The sequence below is a fragment of the Lepidochelys olivacea genome (genome assembly GCF_965140295.1).
Source record: "Lepidochelys olivacea isolate rLepOli2 genome assembly, chromosome: 19".
NCBI classification, from domain to species: Eukaryota; Metazoa; Chordata; order Testudines; family Cheloniidae; genus Lepidochelys; species Lepidochelys olivacea.
The window spans coordinates 7,482,605-7,502,026 of NC_140429.1; the positions used below are offsets into that span (position 1 = coordinate 7,482,605).

At 45.8% G+C, this 19,422-nt stretch overlaps 1 protein-coding gene across 9 annotated transcripts in view; it reads left to right on the top strand.

Moving 5' to 3' along the window:
• MACF1 (microtubule actin crosslinking factor 1) overlaps nucleotides 1-19,422 on the top strand; it is a gene marked incomplete at its 5' end in the record, with an annotated part of 251,969 nt that overhangs the window by 138,348 nt on the left and 94,199 nt on the right. For 6 of the 9 annotated variants that reach the window (XM_084652582.1, XM_084652575.1, XM_084652578.1 and 3 more), the window contains 11 exons: nucleotides 1,506-1,658; nucleotides 1,908-1,996; nucleotides 2,815-2,950; nucleotides 6,559-11,922; nucleotides 12,416-12,565; nucleotides 13,231-13,446; nucleotides 13,566-13,715; nucleotides 15,604-15,837; nucleotides 17,349-17,498; nucleotides 17,593-17,826; nucleotides 18,515-18,742. In XM_084652582.1, the coding sequence (XP_084508708.1) occupies nucleotides 1,506-1,658; nucleotides 1,908-1,996; nucleotides 2,815-2,950; nucleotides 6,559-11,922; nucleotides 12,416-12,565; nucleotides 13,231-13,446; nucleotides 13,566-13,715; nucleotides 15,604-15,837; nucleotides 17,349-17,498; nucleotides 17,593-17,826; nucleotides 18,515-18,742 (7,104 nt within the window). The remainder of the gene's footprint in view (nucleotides 1-1,505; nucleotides 1,659-1,907; nucleotides 1,997-2,814; nucleotides 2,951-6,558; nucleotides 11,923-12,415; nucleotides 12,566-13,230; nucleotides 13,447-13,565; nucleotides 13,716-15,603; nucleotides 15,838-17,348; nucleotides 17,499-17,592; nucleotides 17,827-18,514; nucleotides 18,743-19,422) is intronic. The other 3 variants (XM_084652581.1, XM_084652576.1, XM_084652583.1) reach the window with 2 other exon arrangements.

A 19,422-nucleotide genomic window follows, 5' to 3' on the forward strand; every position in this document is an offset into this window, starting at 1 on the left:
GCAAACATCTAGAAGACAATAAGGTGATAAGTAACAGTCAGCATGGATTTGTCAAGAACAAATCGTGGCAAATCAACCTGATAGCTTTCTTTGACATGGTAACAAGCCTTGTGGACGGGGAGGAAGCAGTAGATATGGTAGATCTTGACTTTAGTAAGTCATTTGATACTGTCTCGCATGACCTTCTCATAAACAAAGTAGGAAAATACAACCTAGATGGAACTACTATACAGTGGGTGCAGAACTGATTGGAAAACCGTTCCCAGAGAGTAATTATCAGTGATTCACAGTCAAGATGGAAGGACAAAATGAGTGGAGTCCCACAGGGATCAGTTCTGAGTCCGGTTCTGTTCAATATCTTCGTCAATGATTTAGATCATGGCATAGAGAGTACACTGATAAAGTTTGCAGCCGTTACCACTCTGGGAGGGGTTGCACGTGCTTTGGAGGATCGGATCAACATTCAAAATGATCTGGACAAATTGGAGAAATGGTCTGAAGAAAATAGGATGAAATTCAATAAGGACAAATGCAAAGTGCTCCACGTAGGAAGAAACAATCAGTGGAGTACAAAATGGGAAATGACTGCCTAGGAAGGAGTACTGCGGAAAGGGATCTGCAGGTGATAGTGGATCATAAGCTAAAGATGAGTGAAAGTGTAATTCTGATGCAAAAAAAAAAAGCAAACATTATTCTGGGATGTATGAGCAAGAGTGTTGTAAGCAAGACAGGAGAAATAATTCTTCTGCTCTACTCTGTGCTGATTAGGGCTCAGCTGGAGTATGGTGTCCAGTTCTGGGTGCCACATTTCAGGAAGGATGTGGACAAATTGGAGAAAGTCCAGAGTAGAGCAACAAAAATGATTAAAGGTCTAGAAAACGTGACCTATGAGGGAAGATTGAAAAAATTGGGTTTGTTGAGTATGGAGGAGAGAAGACCGAGGGGGGACATGAGAGCAGTTTTCAAGTACATAAAATGTTGTTACATGGAGGAGGGAGAAAAATTGTTCTTCTTAACCTCTGAGGATCGGACAAGAAGCAATGGGCTTCAATTGCAGGAAGGGAGGTTTAGGTTGGACATTAGGAAAAACTGTCAGGGTGGTTAAGCACTGGAATAAATTGCCTAGGGAGGTTGTAGAATTGCCATCATTGGAGATTTTTAAGAGCAGGTTAGACAAACACCTGTCGGGTAGTATCTAGATAATACTCAGTCCTGCCGTGAGTGTGGGGGACCGGACTAGAGACCTCCTGAGGTTCCTTCCAGCCCTACGATTCTGTGATTCTAAAGTCATAATTAATACATTCAGAACTCCCAGGCCCAGTGGTCATTTTCTGCCAGTGATTCTTCCTCTGCTTCAGACCCCCTTCCCGTTTCCTGGTTAGAGCATATTTCAGTTCCTTCCACCAAATGGCTATATGCCTGATTGGTGCTGGGCTCTGGCTGCAGTAATTCTGGGCCCCTCTGTACATTAATGCACGATATTTTCCTGTCTCCCCCATGTGTAGAAAGCAGTAGAGGAGGAGAAGCAGGAGCATGTGGACAAGGTGAAAGAACTCCTGGGCTGGGTCTCTGGTTTGAAACAGAGCACGCAAGTCAGGACTGGTCCACTCAAGAGCAAAGAGCTGGGAGACATTGAGAAATCCATCTCGGAGCAGCAGGTAAATCAGGAGACCTGTGTCCCTCCCTCTCTCTGATATGTGCATAGTACCTGTACTTAGTCATTTTCATACTGCTGTTATACATACTAAAACTACATTATCCTGCTATTTCCAACTGAGCTTTCCAAAACCACTGAAGGAAAGCAACCTTAATGCTTCCTGTGTAACACTGAGCATGTGCTGTAACCTCAGGGGAATTGCTTCCCTTCTTTCCAACCTGGAATTTAGCTTTCCTCTTGTTCTCAACAGGCTCTAAATGAGGAGCTGGCTGCAAGGAAAGAGCAGGTCTCAGAGGCCATCAAAACTGCACAGATCTTCCTTGCAAAACATAGCCACAAGTGAGTACAATAAAAATAGTGGTGAATAAGAGAAAGGAGAGTGGGGAAGGGTAGTACACCTCTTTGTCAGAAGAAAAGGTGATGGTAAATACAAAGGAAATTAACCTCAAGTTATTCTAATGGCCAGATTACTCGAACACACTGATGAGATTCCATGGGTGGGCAGGTATTCTTCGAATCCAGGTGACGGTTGTGAATGGTGACCAGGTGTATGTGAAAATGGCAAGCTTTATCAAAAATTCGCCCCAATAGAGATTCCCAATTTTGTTCCAGGCCATTTTACAACGCAGAAACTTTGCTTTTGGCTAAAATGACCCATTTTGCCCTGAAGCATAAAAATTCAAATCTTGTGTGTTTAAATATACAAATGCACCTCAGTGGGAACAGAATTGAGGAGCTTTGATAATTTAGTGGATTTTAGCTTGAAAATTGGACCATGTGAATGAAAATAGGCCCATTTTTTGTATAGGAAAACGACATACTGTCACTCCCCCCTCCCCCCCCCAAATGGAACCATTGTTGTGCATTTGAAATGGAATGCAAAACCATTGAATTCTCTTGCGAGGGTTTCACCCCATCCTGGTAATTCAAAACCTCAGCTATTTTGCTTAGTTTCATTCCTGATTCGGTCCCTGTGCTCAGCCGAGTGTGACTGGCATGGCAATGCACTTAACCCTTCAGCTGAGGCATGAGCAGTGTGAGAAGGGGATTCCATTATGTGCTTGCCATTTTGTATTCGGAGGAGAAAATCTGAAATACATGGAGCTGCATGTCACTTTCTTGGACTCGATGAAGAGATTTCCTGTCCCATCTTGCAGGCTTTCTGACCAGGAGAACGAACAAATTTCCACCCAACTCAGTGCCCTAAAGGACACTTACCATCAGCTCTGCAGCGACTCTGCGGAACAGTTCCAACAGCTTCAGAGCCATCTGGCCCAGGAGACGGAGCACAAGGTACCTTTTCCCATCCCGTCTATCGCATAGATCTGAGTTACCTTTCCTCAGGGCATGAAAGAGGCTTTGCTTGGTTGCGTGTCTCATGACCACCGGCCATTCACAGCCTGTTTGCTTTGTCCTTAATCTCACATGATCAGCCACTCTTCCATTTTGTCCCATACATTGCACTCGGGGGTCCGGGCTGAGTTGGTCATTGGAGGCTGAGTAGAAGAGGCTTTCGTATTCTGTTCCAGGTTGTTAGGGGATGGGTCTCCTCTGCAGTGTTGTTAATCAGGGCTGATCCCCAGGCTACAGAGTTGACTTAATCTTGTAATGGGAAAGAAGGGAGGTGGACATCTGATCTATTAAGGAGACAGAGTGGCCATGGGGGTATCCTTTCAGCTCTTTTAAAATAGAGAGCGTACAGTCATGTAGGACCTGGGTGAGACCTGCAAGCGGTGCTTAATTTGCAGTGAGAGGTGCCAGGGCTCAAGCAATTAGGTGCTGGGGCTCCAGCATTTTTTTTACATTCATAGCTGATGCAGCAAGCTCAGAGGTGCCGGGTCTCAGCCCTGGCACAAATTAAGCACTTCCTGCAAGGACATTTTGATTACGTCTCTTGCCAGAAGATTGGCTGCATAGAGACTGGTGTATGGGCAATCTTTTTCACACCTCCAGGCATAAATTGTGGAATGCACTACTAAGAAGTAGACTTGCCTTGAATAGTAGGAAATTGAGATCCTCTCTGTGTGGAATGCAGCCCTGCATCATCCGCTTGATAGACCCTCAGCTAATCTGAGAAACCTTCACTGACTGAGTAGCTGGACCCCTGTCCATCTCCCATTTGCATCCGATAATGTTCCTGTCAATCTCCGTTTCATGTTACACTCATGCACTAGGTGGGAAGGGTTTGAAGTTCCTTCCTATCACCTCTGTTATTGGTGTTAGCTGTCTTCAGTCATTCATGGATATACCTGTATGTGTATGTAAATGTATATATATGTGTCCAATGGATATCTCTGTGTGTTTGCTTGCTAGCTCCCTGTATTTTGAAGCACTGGCCAAGTTGGACATGATTTTGTGATAGCCAAAACTGAAATGGGAGATAGTGAAGTCCCAGTCCAGCAGATCAAGTGAAAAGGATGGCAAGGCCATTGAGTTTATTTATGGGAAATCTAAACTCCCACACTTTCAGTGCTGTATGCATAAAAATGAAGCACACGTATTTCTATCTAAAGAGACGTATTTCTATCCTGGTTCAGATGTCTCGGTCCAGTGATGATTTTTTTTTTTTTTTTTTTTACTTTGCTAGCAGCAGAAAAGTCATGCTGCCATTTCAGCAATGACTCCGAGCTTAGAGGTAGCACTCTCCCCAGTTAAATTGTCATGTCATTAATCCCACCTACCTCACTGCTGCCAGAAAAGAAGCTAAAAATGGCCCTGCAGGTCCAAAGCGAGTGGGATGCGGATTCTTTCCTCTCCCCGCTCCTCCCGCAGAAAGAAAAATGCTTTCATACAAAAGTCTTCCCTACAGTTGGCTGTGTTTTATTTATACAGCATGAAAACATTTGGGGGGTGTCAGTTTCCTTTTACATTTCTGTTTTGCTGAAAGGAGTGTACTTTGCTTCCTAATTATGACAGGCCCCCAGATTTGTGGCCTCCCGGCTAACCAAGATTAGCACGGAGAGCTGTCATTGGCACTCTCTGTGAAGCCCAAAAGTGGGACGGGATTAGAACTATTTATAAGAGGCACTTTAGGGCTTCTCTTATGGATACTTGGCCCGTATGAGGGAGTATCTTTAGGGCTATCATTGCTTCATGGTATGGTTGCTTCATTGTAGAAGGGAGCCCATGGAGAAGTTTTAACATTTGCTCGCTGGAAAGAGCCGAGACTCAGCGAAAGGGTATCAAATTAAAAAGAGGAAACCAAAGCAAAACTGCAGCCCGCGCTACATTGAGCATGATGTGTCCCTGTACAGTTTGTGTTTCATGTCAAGTATTGTTACGATTAACTGACATCCTTGCTTACAAGTTTAACTAACCCTCCGGAACCTTAAACACACACCCCACACAAAGCAGAACGAGGACGACCTGCGTGGGGGGTTCTTTTTTGCAAAACAAAACGGTCGCATGCTGGACGCTAACACCAAGCTTTACACTGTGTGTGTGATACGGCTGAGCTGCTCCATAAGGCTCTGTCTTTAACTGCTCAAGGCACACCCTGCAACTCTGGTAAGTAAAAGCCTTTTATGTCCTCTCTCTCTTCCTCTGTCTTTCTGTGGCTTGTTGAGGATGGAATGTGCATGCTGGGTTCTGACAGTGCTCTTAGAGAGTTTAAGAGCCTTCTAATAGTTCCCCCCCATCCACCCTGTAAAAAAGAGCATGAGGGTAAATCCAGACCAACTTGCTGGAAGTGGTGTGTTTGTGGGTACCATATTGAAGCTGTCACGTCCTATTGAACATTCTCATGGGACTATAAGGGGACACGTCTGCAAACAGAAATTTGAGCGTCTTAAAGATATGAACTGAACTGATTGCATTATTCACAAAATCCAGATTCCCGTATTTCCCCTCTGCATGGGATTCCCTCTGGGGTATCTCCCAGTGTCCCAGGCTCTCATACCTGAGCAACGGGAGTGTAGAAAGCAGGAGCTCTGGTGTACATACTATAGGGGATGCTCATTCCCATTTCGTCATCTTTGAGAATCCTGCTCCCTCCTGAGCATTCCCCTGCTTGTGCTCATAACACCAAGAAAAAAGACCTTCCAGAAATACTTGAGGCGGGTGCTATTTTTGGAGCCTCAGTCCTGATCATGGTGCTTTCCACCCTGGCACCTAGTGTAGTCTGGAGCTATGTTTTCCCCGAGGCCTGGCCTGAGCTACTGGAGAGTTGGTCATTTCTGAAATACTCCAGGGAGGGAAGTTGTGATGGCAGTGCCAGAGAATGCTGCACTAGAGCCGGCTTGCATGGGCAGAGGTGACTCCCCTGCCCTTTGGTGCACGGCCGGTCTGCTGTCGCTGGTGAGCTGGTATCTGCCACGGGGTTCCCTCTTTCCTGTTGGTGGCTGGCACCGCAGATCTGCATGGCAGGCACTATGGGGGCAACCACACCAGTGGGAGATTTCTGAACCACTGAAGGTGCTTTTCCTTTTGTCCTGTTGCCTCATAGGGAGCACAAAACTGGGTTCATATTGTCCGTCCCCTTTTGCACTGAAGTGTTGAAAGGCTAAAGTGCATGTCTGTCCAAATGTCTGTCTGTCTCTATCTGCTGGTCGTTCTGTGGGACGTTAGAAAGCTGGGGGGTTTGCCGCTTGCCGCTTGCCGCGTTGTTGTAACGATGGGTGTCGAAATGCCGCACAGGAGACTAGATGAGCTCTAAAACAACATGCAAGTTAGAAAATATAGAGTTGTTTACATGAGCGTCTCACTCAGATGCACTCGGCGTTGCATGTCATACCCGTTGGGATCTGCTCTCTAGTCTTTTTAGGCTTTTTGTTTTGTTTTTCCTTGTCCTGGAATCTGAGATATCCCTGGACTTGATGCACTGTAGTTACTCGAAATGATGGTTTGCTTTTAGCAGCCTCTGTGGTTCTGATTTGATTTTTATTTTCTCTCTCCATTTTTAGGGATGTGACACAGTTGCGGGAGTGATAGACTTGGGCACAGTGGAAATATTCCCTATCTTTGGTGCCATGCAGAAAGGTCTCATAGACCAGGACACAGGCCTTGTACTGCTGGAGGCTCAGGTTATCACGTCTGGCCTAGTCGTTCCTGAGACCAACGAGAAGCTCTCTTTGGCAGAAGGCCTGGCAAGAGACATCATCGATCCCAGGACTCTCCAGCTGCTGCAGGAGCTGCAGGATACCCTTCTTCTGATACGTCAAATTCGCTTGGAAGGAAAACGGTTTCTGCCCACAGTTTCTGCAGTAGAAGAGGGAAAGATCAGTGAGGATGTTGGACTGAAGATTTTAGAAGTTCACCTTGTTACAGGGGGTTTTCTAGACCCTTCAGGTCAAGGCCGGATCAGCTTGGAAAAGGCTGTTCAAGAAGGCCTCATAACTACTCAGCTTCACTCAAAACTGGCCTCTCGCCTGAGATCTTGCAGGAATTTGATTGACCCCAACACAGCCAAGAAAATCAGCTTGACTGAGCTAATGCAGCGATGTATCATTCACCAAGAGACTGGCCTGAGATTGCTGCCCATCAAGCAGCTGGCAGGTGGGATGGTGAGCCTGAAATCAGGTAGGAAAGTGAGCATCTTCCGTGCTGTCCAGGAGGGGCTAATAGATAGGCAGGTCACTGTGCGGCTGTTGGAAGCCCAGCTTTTTGCTGGGGGCATTGTAGACCCTAGAACGGGGCACAGACTGACTGTGGACGAGGCAGTGAGACATAATTTGATTGACCAGGATATGGCATGTGCACTCTTGATCCGACAACTTCAGACAGGTGGCATTATAGATACTGTCACGGGAGAGAGACTGACAATAGATGAAGCAGTAAAGAGAGATTTAGTAGCCTCGAGGATTGCGCTGGTGATCCTGGAATCCCTTTGGTCCTTTATGGGGCTGTTGTGGCCCGAGTCAGGCGAGATCCTCCCAGTTGCAGATGCCCTAGAGCAGGGCATCCTGTCCACTGAATTGGCTCATAAGATTCTTAGTAACAGGCAACTCATCAAGGCTCTCTTCATACCAGAAACCACAGAGGTCTTGACCTGGAAGAAAGCAGCAGAGCATGGCATCTTGGAGAGAGATGTTGCCAAGAAGCTAAAATCTACCGTCATACCTGACGTGATGCCCAGTATGCAGCTGGCAGGCTCTGCAGCCAGAAGCAAACTGAGCGTGGGCTCTGCAGGAGGGAGTCATGAAGACCAAAGTCACCCTCTACTAAGGAGTGATGATGATAGGCTGATATTCCATTTGATGACCCACAGCTATATCAACATCCACAATGGCCACAAGCTGCTCCTAGTCGATGGGGAGTTAAATGATCTCACTAAAGCCATTATACAAGCTCAAGAAAATGGATCAAGTACTCACCTGTTGGACGTTAACAAAGATGGTTACAAAGGTCTGGAAGTTCTTGAGGAGATAGGAGACTGGGAGAGTGCAACTACTGAAAGGGAGCCCTGTAGTGATTTGGCTTTGAAGCAACTTGAGTTTCAATTTACCGCTTTGAAAGAAGAGAAAGAAGTGTCAGAAAATACGTCTCTAGATGATAAAAATCCAGTGATACAAATTGGAAGTTTTCCATCAACGTATAAAGAAAAAACTCTGAATCTGAAGGAACAGGAAGAGATTTCTGCAAAGCAAACTTCTATTCAGAGTGAAATTGATGCTGAATCTGCAAGAGAACAAAGGCTGACTATAACCAGGAGTGGAAATCAAATAGAATTGTCTAGGCCAGAATCTGCTAATGACCCCATTAGAATCAGCTTTGAGATAAAGCCCAGAGAAGCAAAGGAAATGCTGGTGGAGATGGGGATAGATTCCAGTGGTACTAAATTTTTAATAGATGAAGTCAAAGATAGAGCACCTGAAATGGTAAGAGATGGTGTGAGAAAAGAAACCTACATATCTGTGGATGAATCAGAGAATACTGAGAAACCACAAATCATGCAAGAGAAAACTCAGAGAAGGGTGGAATCTGAAATAGAGACACAAGCTATTATGGATAAGAATTTGTTGAATAAGGAAAAAGCTAAGAACAGATCAGTGAAAAGAGAGGAAATCGTGCCTCTTAAAACTGGAGATGAGAAGCAAATGGAAGAAAGAGAAACAGAAAAAACTGAAAGCGCAAGAGTATTGGAAGTAGAAGAAACGGATGTGGAAGATTTATCAGTTGATTTCCGTATTCATGAAACTTCTGTGCTACCCAAACATTCCATGGAAGTGGGAGAAGACTGCACTTTAACAAATCTGGTGGCGCAACTCCAAGGTGGAGGTATATACCATGAGCAGATGGGCAAGAATCTTCTTCTGAATGAAGCCGTAGCTTGTGGTGTAGTGTCCAGCCACACAGCTGTTAAACTGATGGAGAAAATGAAAATGTTCAATGGCTTCTTCGACTCTCACACATGTGAATCGTTAACCACCGAAGAAGTCATTAGTGAAGGTCTGATGGATGAGAAACTTCTGCATGAGGTGCTCACATCTGATAAAGCTATAAGTGGTGTTCTCGACCCATGTAGTAATATTGTCTACTCTGTCAAGGGTGCGGCTGAGGTTGGCCTACTGGATGAGGAAACAGCATTGAGAATTTTAGAAGGACAGGTAGTTACTGGAGGAATTGTTGACTTGAAACGAGGCAAAAAAATATCAGTCACTTTGGCTTTAAATCTTGGCTTGATCGAGCCCTCCAGTCAAGAGGAACTTATAAAGTTAGAGAAAGCTTCTAAAGGAAAAGATGCTGAAGATGAAACTAGACAGAAACTCATTGGATTACAGGCTGAAACATGTGGAATTATGGATCCTAAAACTAAAGAACCGTTAACTATTGTCCAGTCGGTTGAAAAAGGGCTTCTCAATAAAGGGAAAGCCCTTCAACTCTTGACCAAACAGATAGCAGATGGAGGAATTATTCACCACATGTCTGGAATGAGACTTTCAGTAAATAATGCAATGAAACATGGATTGATTGATCAAGACTTGTGCAAAGAACTCATAAAGTCTGAAAGTGTGTGTCTGCACCAGTATGTTCATCCAGAAAGAAAGGAGCTTGTATCCTTACCCAAGGCAGTGTCATTAGGGCTAATTAACTTGGACTTTCACGCTGAAATCCAAGAAGTACAGGCTTTGAGTGGAAGTGTTATTGACCCTGTTTCTGGACAGAGGCTGGCTTTGTCTAAAGCTGTAAAGGAAGGATTGTTATCTGAGCCAGTTATGGAAAAGGCAGTGTTGTCTTCCGATATGAAACATGGAATTGTAGATCCTGAGAGCTGTATGATCATTCCCTATTCAGAATTTATAAAGAAATGTAAAATTGACATTGAATCTGGACAAAGGTATCTGGAGCTTGTTCCTTTCCGAGCAATCAAGGACAAGGTGACAGGGAACGCTCTGACGTGTGCTCAGGCTGTGAAGCTGGGGGAAATAGACCTGTTGCCCACCTTGAGAGTACTGCAGGCTCAAGCAGACACTGGTGGCATTGTGGATGGTGCTACGGGCAAAAGACTGTCTCTGATGTCTGCTTTGGAACGGGAAGTGGTGGATGAAGAAATGGTGAGAATCATTGCATCGAACCAGATGATGGCTGGAGGGATTGTTGACACTAATATTGGGGAGAGCTTAAAGGAAGCTGTTGAAAGAGGACTAATCAGCCAAAAATTAACTGTGGCTGTTCAGGAAGGCATTTGGATACTCAATGACAAATCTGATCCTGAAGAGTGGAGAGAATATAAATGCCACTCCCAGCAGCTACTGCAAAATGGAACACCCAAAGAGGAAAGTGTGGCCATGGATAGTCCTGCTACGGAGATGACTGATGATGATGAACACAAAGCTAGATGCGAAGCAATGGGCTACAGTGCAGCTGGAGATGCTGATTCTGATCGATCACATAAGACAATGAGTATAATGAAAAAAGAGGTGCTGAAATCACTTCCTCCTGAAACTTCAGAGGAAGGTGTAGTGGGTCAACTCTTAGGAGAGGCTGAATTGTCCCCTGAACCTCCCTTAGTATTAGCCACAATGCCTGTATCTCCAGCATTTAAGACCCAGAAAAGAGAGATTAGGAAAAACAGATCACAGGAACCCTGGAAAGAGAAATTGAGGAAGAGGGAAGAAGTAGCTGAGGAGATAGAAGAGAAAAGAGAGAGACTGGAGGCAGGGAGAGAGCAATCATTTGCTGGTGAAATGATGTATCAAAGTGATGGGGACAAAGAAGGAATAGAGAGAGCCTTTTTCAGTAAAGATGGGGTTCTGGGAAAGACAGAAGCTACAGCTATGGCTTCTGAAGTAGATCAAAGAAACTTAGATGAGAGAATGGAGGGGTCAAAAGCAGTAGAGGCAGTATCAAAAGAATCAGTTTCTGTGGATCAAGGAGAGGAAGAAATAGTCTACATAAACGCTAAGGAAACCTTCAAGCTTGCAATTGGTGATAAGCATATTGAAGACAAACCTGTAGATGAAATACCAGTGAAGCATGCTGAAACTACACCACAGAGACCAGAGGCAAAAATTCTTGAGATCAGAAGTCTTGGTGCTCCAGAAATGTTGAGTGAGGCTGATCTAAAACCCATGGGAAAGAAGAAAACTGAGATAAAGAATCCAAAGCAGATCAGTATCCCAGGAGAAACCACTAAACTAGGGAAATCTTCCAAGGAAAAACAGTCCCTTCCTATCCCAGATTCCAAAGAAACGTTGATGAGGAAGATCAAGGAGGAATTGATCTCAAGTATTCAGGAATCAGCGTGTGAAACCACCACCAAGAAAACAGCTGGTGGGTTGCTGAGCAGCATTGCTGAACAAAAGCAAACAGAGATTAGCAAGAAACAGGTTCCTGAAAGAGAAAAGGAAGCGACCGCTTTGGGCCTGAAAGAGAATATCAAAGGTGATCAGAAATTCACCATTGCCCCAAAGAGAGATGCGCTCCAAGAGACAATCGGAGAGATCAGAAATGGCAAGGACACTTCTGTAACAGATAAATCAGAGGAAAAGATACCCCAAACAATGACCAAAGAGGAAACCAGAGATCTGGTATCCACCACAGTGTGTATTGCAGAGAGAAAAATTCCAGAGTTAATTACCGGAGAGGAATCCACAGGTGATCTAGAATCTTCTGTAATCCCTGAACTAGAGAAACAGACTCTGAAAGAAACAACCACAGAGTTCACCATGGATGAAGCAAGGTCCTCTACAGCCTTCAAATCAGAAGGAAAGACACCCCAGGAAATAACCAGAGACGACAGCAACGGTGATCAAGAACCACGCTTAACTATGGCAGACAGGGAGAGATGGCAAGAACCTTCAAGAGAATCTACAAAACCAGCCAAGGTAAATGTTGTGTTGTTTTTTTTTAAATTCCCGGGTATTTATGTATATTTGATATAAATGAGCATGATTTAGGACAAAGTTGACAGCAAGAAGGATAAAGGTAGTGAATGTAGAGCACCTATTGGGAGTTGCAGCCCCAGAAGATAGTAGCTGGAGTTGATTTGGCAAATGAAACTGTGATGTATTGGGGGAAACATTTGAACCTCAGTTATATTTTATGAGAACATTACTTATAAATGACAGATACATAAGCCCATTGTTTGGCAGTTGGATGATAACACTGCAGATTTGTTGCTATTTTTAAGGTTTGTTGGAAAAAGAGTACATTTTATTTCTCCGTAGTAAATCTTGTAGATAAGATTAGCAAGGGAGCAGTCCCTAATGTGGAAAATTGCTGTAAAGAGAGAGAATGCTAAGAGTTCTTTAAAATAATCTCATTCTGATTTACTTTTCTCTCAAAATCTGAAGTATGTTTTGTCTTTTGACTCCGCAGACTATGTTCAGCAAGCAGCTTTGTCTGGAACATGATGAGAAGCTGGTGTCTTATCTGTCCATGCTCCGAGATATTGAGATGAAAATTAAACAGGTTCAACCGGCGGAGCTGAATTTAGAAGCGCTGCAAGACCTGCTGCATCAGGCTGAGGTCAGGGTGGGGCACTGTACTAAAATTAGTCCAGCTCCAGTGCTCTTCTCTCTGGGTTAGTTCTTTTAGGGCGGTTTATGCACGGGCTCACTGGGCTTTAGCAGCTGCTAACTGTCTCTTGTGAGCACGATGAGGAACTTTAGTCTGGGATCTAAAAGATATCTTTCTTTCTGGCTCAGGTCTTCGTCCATGTTTAGACAATAAATTCATTTAATTCACAGTTAGGTTTGCTGTCTGGAATGAATTACTGTAACCTGGCCAGATGAGAATAGTAGGATGAATTGGTGGATGGTAATGAATCATTGTAGCAGATACACAGATTGTTTGAATCCAGTTTCTTCCAGCCTTTGTTTTACTGTGGCTATGTCTACACCGCAAAGAAAAAACCCATGGTATAGAGTCCCAAAGCCCGGGTCAGTTGACTCAGATAGTGTAGACATTCGGGCTAGGACCGGGGCTGGGCTCTGAGAGCCTCCCCCTCACTCAGCCTGAGCCCAATGACTACACTGCTATGCTGCGTGAGTCAGTTGACCCAGGGTCTAAGACTCAGTGCCAAGAATTGGCTTTTTTTTTTTTTTTTTGCAGTGTAGGCGTACCCTGTGAATGCTGGCAGTGAGCGTATGAAATCATTGTGTCTTGGACTTAAAGATACTGTCTTGCCTCAGGTCCTGGATGTGGAACTGAAGGATCTGTCCTCTCCAGTGAATCAAGAGCTGGACTCTGTGAAGTGGATTGTGGCCAACCAGCCCCAAGAAGTCCCTGAACAATTGCTGAAAGCCTTGGAGAAAGATGCCAAGAACCTCCAGAAGTCTTTTAGCTCAGTGAGCGATGCCTTGGAGGCCTGGCTGCTAAACCTGCGTAGTGCTGCAGAAACTGAAAAGGTACAACTCACAAACAGACTTTTGTCCTCCCTTTGCTGCTTCAACCCTATACTGAGAGATCTCTGCATTCATTCCTTCGTTAGTTGCCTGGTTTTAATTAGAGTACTTTTCATTTTCAGGCTAAAGTCTTAACACGGCATAAGACGTTTGAGGGCAAACTGGAAGAGCTGCAGAACTGGGTCTGCGATACCGCATTATCTCTGGACAGCAGTGATTACCACCATGCAACTGAAGGGAACAGCTTGACTTGCTGCCTGCAACACTATAAGGTAGCCATAGCAACACCCATAATCCTGACTGATCAAACTGTGGCCTCCTCCAGGGGTTGCTTTTAATCCAGCCTTCCTCCTTGATTCTTTGTGGCTTTCCCTTTGTCGATTATTGTGCAAGGAGATGCCAGTATTCTAGTCTGTTTTTCAGTCCTTGTGCTCTTGGGAGCATGAGTAATGATGCCATGCAGAGGTGAAAGTAGCCAAGGGTTTTTTTTTTCTCCTCTTTTGTCTCAGCAACAAGTAAAACATCCTATTGCTGCTCAGCCCTTCAAAGAACATAGGGAAATAAATAAAAAAAAAAAAGTCACAATCTCCTCCAGAGCACGACCTGGAGCCTTTACTGAGTGCCACTCTCTCTTGGGAGTGGCGCTCACACTGGTCAGTGGAAGCTGTCCTCACGGCTCACAGAGCTATGCTTTTGAGACCCAAGCAGTGCGGGGCAGGGGGCTAAGGTGTTGGAAGAAGAGGTAGCTCCAGGAGTGGTTTTTGCTGCTACACCACGATCTGCAGAGTGAGGAAGCTGGAGGGCGATTGGCATATAGAGTATAAACAGTCGCTTCTGAATCTGGGTACATCTCCAGCGCTGCACTGCACACGCATCGAGAAACTGGCTCTGACTCGGATGCCAATGACAGGAGGGGTTTTTTCCAAAGGTGTTGGGAGGTCTGGTATAAAGAGAAAGGAGGAGACTTGGGAAACCACTGCTTTCCACACATCGTCTTACTCGTGTGCTGCTGTACGCGCTTCTGTTAGGGCTTCTCTGTACAAACACTTACTTGGTGGGAAGCTGGGGTATGCATCTACCTCGCACTAGCCTGCCGCTTACAAAGTGTGTGTGCGGCCCCTCCTGCCGCGTGCTAAAAATTGTCCGGGTGCTTTGATCTAAGCTGCTTTGGAACAGGAGTAGATTAAAGTACATTACAGAACAGAATTACAGAAGGTAGCCTATTTCCCCTTGTTTTTTCCTCCCCCCCACCCCCCCAGATGTTCTGGTTTTACTTGGATTTAAACTTGGAGAGTGGTCAGTTTGGATGAGCTATTACCAGCAGGAGAGTGAGTTTGTGTGTGTATGGGGGTGGGGGGGGGTGAGAAAACCTGGATTTGTGCTGGAAATGGCCCACCTTGATTATCATGCACATTGTAGGGAGAATGGTCACTTTGGATGAGCTATTACCAGCAGGATAGTGAGTTTGTGCGTGTGGTTTTTGGGAGTGGGGTGAGGGGGTGAGAGAACCTGGATTTGTGCAAGAAATGGCCCAACTTGATTATCATACACGTTGTGTAAAGAGTTGTCACTTTGGATGGGCTATCACCAGCAGGAGAGTGAATTTGTGTGGGGGGGTGGAGGGTGAGAAAACCTGGATTTGTGCTGGAAATGGCCCAACCTGATGATCGCTTTAGATAAGCTATGACCAGCAGGACAGTGGGGTGGGAGGAGGTATTGTTTCATATTCTCTGTGTGTGTATATAAAGTCTGCTGCAGTTTCCACGGTATGCATCCGATGAAGTGAGCTGTAGCTCACGAAAGCTCATGCTGAAATAAATTGGTTAGTCTCTAAGGTGCCACAAGTCCTCCTTTTCTTTTTACAGAACTTCTAGTGCTTGGCAGGTGGCTTCACTTGGACACTTAGTTTGCAGCAGGCTAGTGCGGGGTAGTTTTACAACCCAGCTTGCCGCGAACTAAGTGTTCACTTAGACAAGCTCTTCGTGTATCGCTGGGTGCCTGAAATATCTTGTTCTCTCGATGAAGATCTGGCTGAAATCTCTCTGCTTCTGTGCTGTAGGATTCTCTTTGCCCATGGATCATGTCCAAAAACAGCAGCTTAGGAAAGTGCACACAAACCAGACTCACTTCACTGACTAGCTTTTTCTCTCTTCTGTTCAGGAGTTGAAACATCCCCTTGCTCACACCAAGTCTGAGCTCGATGCAACTGCTTTCGACATTCAGTTCTTTATCTCTGAGCACGCCCAGGACTTGACCCCGCAACAGAGCAGGCAGCTGCTGAGACTGCTCAATGAACTGCAGAAGTCTTTCCGGGACCTTTCCGAGCGTGTGGCAGCTCAGGTGGAGGTCCTGCAGGTCTGTCTCCGGCAAGTGGAGCAGACTGATGAGGTGAAGGTCATGAGGCCTGTTGTGTTTTGTTAACTGAGATGTTTTCAAGGACATGCCGTGAAACACTTGCCGTTCTGTGTTCCGGTTTTGGGTGTGTGACTTTGAAATGATTCATGGCACAGCAGGAGTTTCTTGAAAAGAGTCGATTGCTCCTTTCTATTACCCTACCCATCCCATCTTTCAAGGGACTGAGTTTCTTTGCCTTCCCTTATTCAAACTAACCAAGCTCTTGAGGGCACTAGATGGGACAGCTGGTCAGTCCCTTTGGCTTTCAGCTCTGGAAACCTGCCTGAGTCTAGCTGAGATCATATGTGCATTGGTTTAGTGGACTCAACCTAGTTCCTGTAAGGTCCACACCAGAAAATGATGGCACAAACTTGCATTGTTCAACCCGAATGATAACCAGTGTTGCTAGTTTCTCATTTTCCTTGCACAGTTAATGGTCTGTAGACACATAAGAACAGCCCTTTGAATAATATCTAAATGTCGTGTCACACAGCAGCCACCTACACGAGCTCCTGATACTCTGCTGTGTTCCCGCAGCCCACATAATTGCATGGACCTTTTCACTCCAGACACTATTAATACTGTAATGTTTTTATTAACAGTTGCTCTCAATAACACTCTGCCTATGCCATCTCTGTGTGTGTATTAACCAGTTTGCTTTGCTTTTTCAGATTCAGTGTGCACCCATCCTAACCCAGGAAGATCTCGCTTTGCAGCCGAAGAGCTCTTAAGAGCGCTCTTTTGAATTGCTTCTGTTGTTTATCTTAAAGATTGAAAGAAATGACCACAGCATTTTGCACAAGTTTGTATGTTTAGTTGCTACGTCACCAGAAGAAACCGTTTTTTCCCTGCTAGCAAAGAGAAGTTTTTTGTGAGGACTGTCAGGGTCACACATCATGCTCAATTGCTCAAACAGGCGCTTCTGTATTGTGCGGTAGTGGCAACACCTAGGAATTGGATCAGCTACAGAAACATTTTGTCTCCCTTGGCTCTCACGCCAACCCCGGTGTGAAAATAAACCTGGCTCGGGTCAGCCAATGTTCCAAAGCCGCAGCCCTGCATGATGCCAGTGCGTTACGCGTGGCCAGCCTGTCTAGAGATGGCATTACACGGGTTTCTGGTATATTTTAAATTTCTTGAGGTTGAGAGGAAGGACAAAGCCAGAGCAACATTTGGTTAATTGTACCAAGGAGGGCTGTGCTTTGATTGTTGCCCCTATGAAATTATTAAACATTTGTGGAATGGTCTCCCATCTAAGGAGAGAAGACAGATTGAATGACAGAAAAAAGTGTATTTAAAGAGATCCCGTCCTTCAAATACTGTTGGGCTCTGATACACGTTCATGCAGCCTGGCTGAGAGCAGAGGGCTTCAAAAGGTGTTTTCTGTGCTGCCTCCTATCCTATCAGGTGCTCAGACTGTAACTCTTCTGCCTTGCTTTTCAGAGACATGGTGGCATTGAATGAACGATGTGTCTTAAACGGCCTCCTCTCTTCTCTTCCCCTCAATACAGACTCTCCAGGAGCAGCAAGCAATGCGCAGTCGGAAGCTGGAGGAGCTCCACGCCTGGCTGGGCCAGGTGGAGAACACACTGAGGGACCAGCAGAGAGCAGCCAATGAAGGGGACCTACCTATGCTGCAGCAAAGGCAAAGTGACGTTAAGGTCAGTGCTAGAATAGTTGTGGGGGGCAAGAAGGGGGCAAAAGAGATGTCAGATGGCACAGAAAAGTTGTATGATTCTTCCACAATGCTCGCAGGACCTGCAGAGGAACATTCAGAGCCGGGCTGCCTCTTTCGTGGGTGTCTTGAAAGCAACCGAAGAGTTCTTAGAGGAGAACAGGGCCAAGATGAACCCCGGGGAGCTGGCAGCCCTGCAAGAGAAACTCCGCCTCGCCAAGGAGCAGTTCCAGTCTCTGCAGGAGAGGACTGAAGTGGCCCAGAAAGAACTGGAGAGCACAGTGACGGCTGCAATGCAACAGGAGACGGAAAAGGTAACACACAAAGAACAAAAGGAGGGGGGACTTTTAATGTGGGGAGGCAGCTTGGCCTAGTGGGTATGCCGCTGGCCGGGGAGTTGAGAAACCTGTTGAGTTGAGAAATTCTGTTCCTGGCTCTGCAACTGTTTTTGCTTGGTGACCTTGTCTCCACCGTGTCACCGTGTCTCCACTCTGTGCCTTGGTTTCCCCATCTGTAAAACGTTGGTATTGACTCCCGTTGTAAAGCACTTTGAGAGCTATGGATTAGACATGCTAGGTATTTATAATACTAATACAATATTCATTGGAATGTAAAGCAGCCCAGGGCAGAGTAAAGGAGCCTTGCTCTGATGTCAGGACTTGGTAATAAACTTCCAGTGCAGCTTTTTGAAGTAATTTGGCACCTCTGAAAATCTGACAGTGTCTCAACCTCCCCAGATAAGCCCCAGGGGTGTACCTCAAGGAACTACTTGGATGTGTTCACCCGTGTGCACACACTGCTCGTGCACTCACTCACTCACTCTGTATCAGAAGCCCAGTTTGGGGCATGTGTTGGCTGAGTAAGACTGTGGACTATGTGTTGTGCAGGGCTGAGAATCACAAAATCAGTCAGATGCCAGGATTCTCCCTCTCCTGATACAGCAGCTTATACAAATACAAAAAGAACAGCCCTCCTCATCCGGAATATTTGTTGTTTTTTCAGGTGAAAGCTGCCAAAGAATTGGAGGAGAACAGGAGTAAGATTGAGTCGCTTCTAAAGTGGGTGACATCATTAGAACAGACGGGGGAGCTCTCTGAGCACAAACCTCGCCCAATGGAACAAGCTCTGGGAGCAGTCCAGGGGAAAGGCACCCAGGACATCCTCGATGGTCACTTGGTGGAAGTGGACCGAGTGGAAGAGAGCCTTGATGGGCAGTATGAGAGGCTGAAGGTTAGAATGCCGCCATGTCTGACCTACCTGGCTGATATTACGTTAGATCTTAGTGCTGCCAAGCACGGTGACGACCCTGCCACCAGCAAGTGGCGTTGAATGCATGGATGTGTTCGCCATGCCACGCAGTTGTGTTCCGGTGTAACCGGGCATCAAGGCTCTGGTGCGCTAGAAGGGGAGACCCCTGAACTTGTGGGATCCTCCTGGCACAGCAGACGGGAGGACATAGAGATGTGAAAGTGGAGAGATGTGGTTTTTTGTCTGCCTCAGCTGTAATTTATTAGCGGTGTGATCAGTAATGCAGAGTACTTTACAGTCAGGTCACAAGATGATGCTGTCAGGGTAACTCGCAGGGGAGGGGTTAGTTGTTTGCCAGCACAGTGAAGAGAGGTCTGTCAGTAGTTCTGGTGCTGAGGGCTTGTCTGCATGGGGAAGTTCGTGCACAGTGGGCTAGGAGTAAATGTAAAGCGCACTCCTGACTCCACACCCACTCCCCATGTGAACACTCTTACTGCGCACTGTGAATGCCTCCAGGCAGTTTAGCTTAGCACGCTTCCAAAGTGCATGAAGCTCATGCGCACACAGACAAGGTGGGCGAGTAATCTCTTTTATTGGACCGACTTCTGTTGGGGAGAGAGACGAGCGCGAGTCCAGTAAAAGGTATTCCCTCACCCACCGTG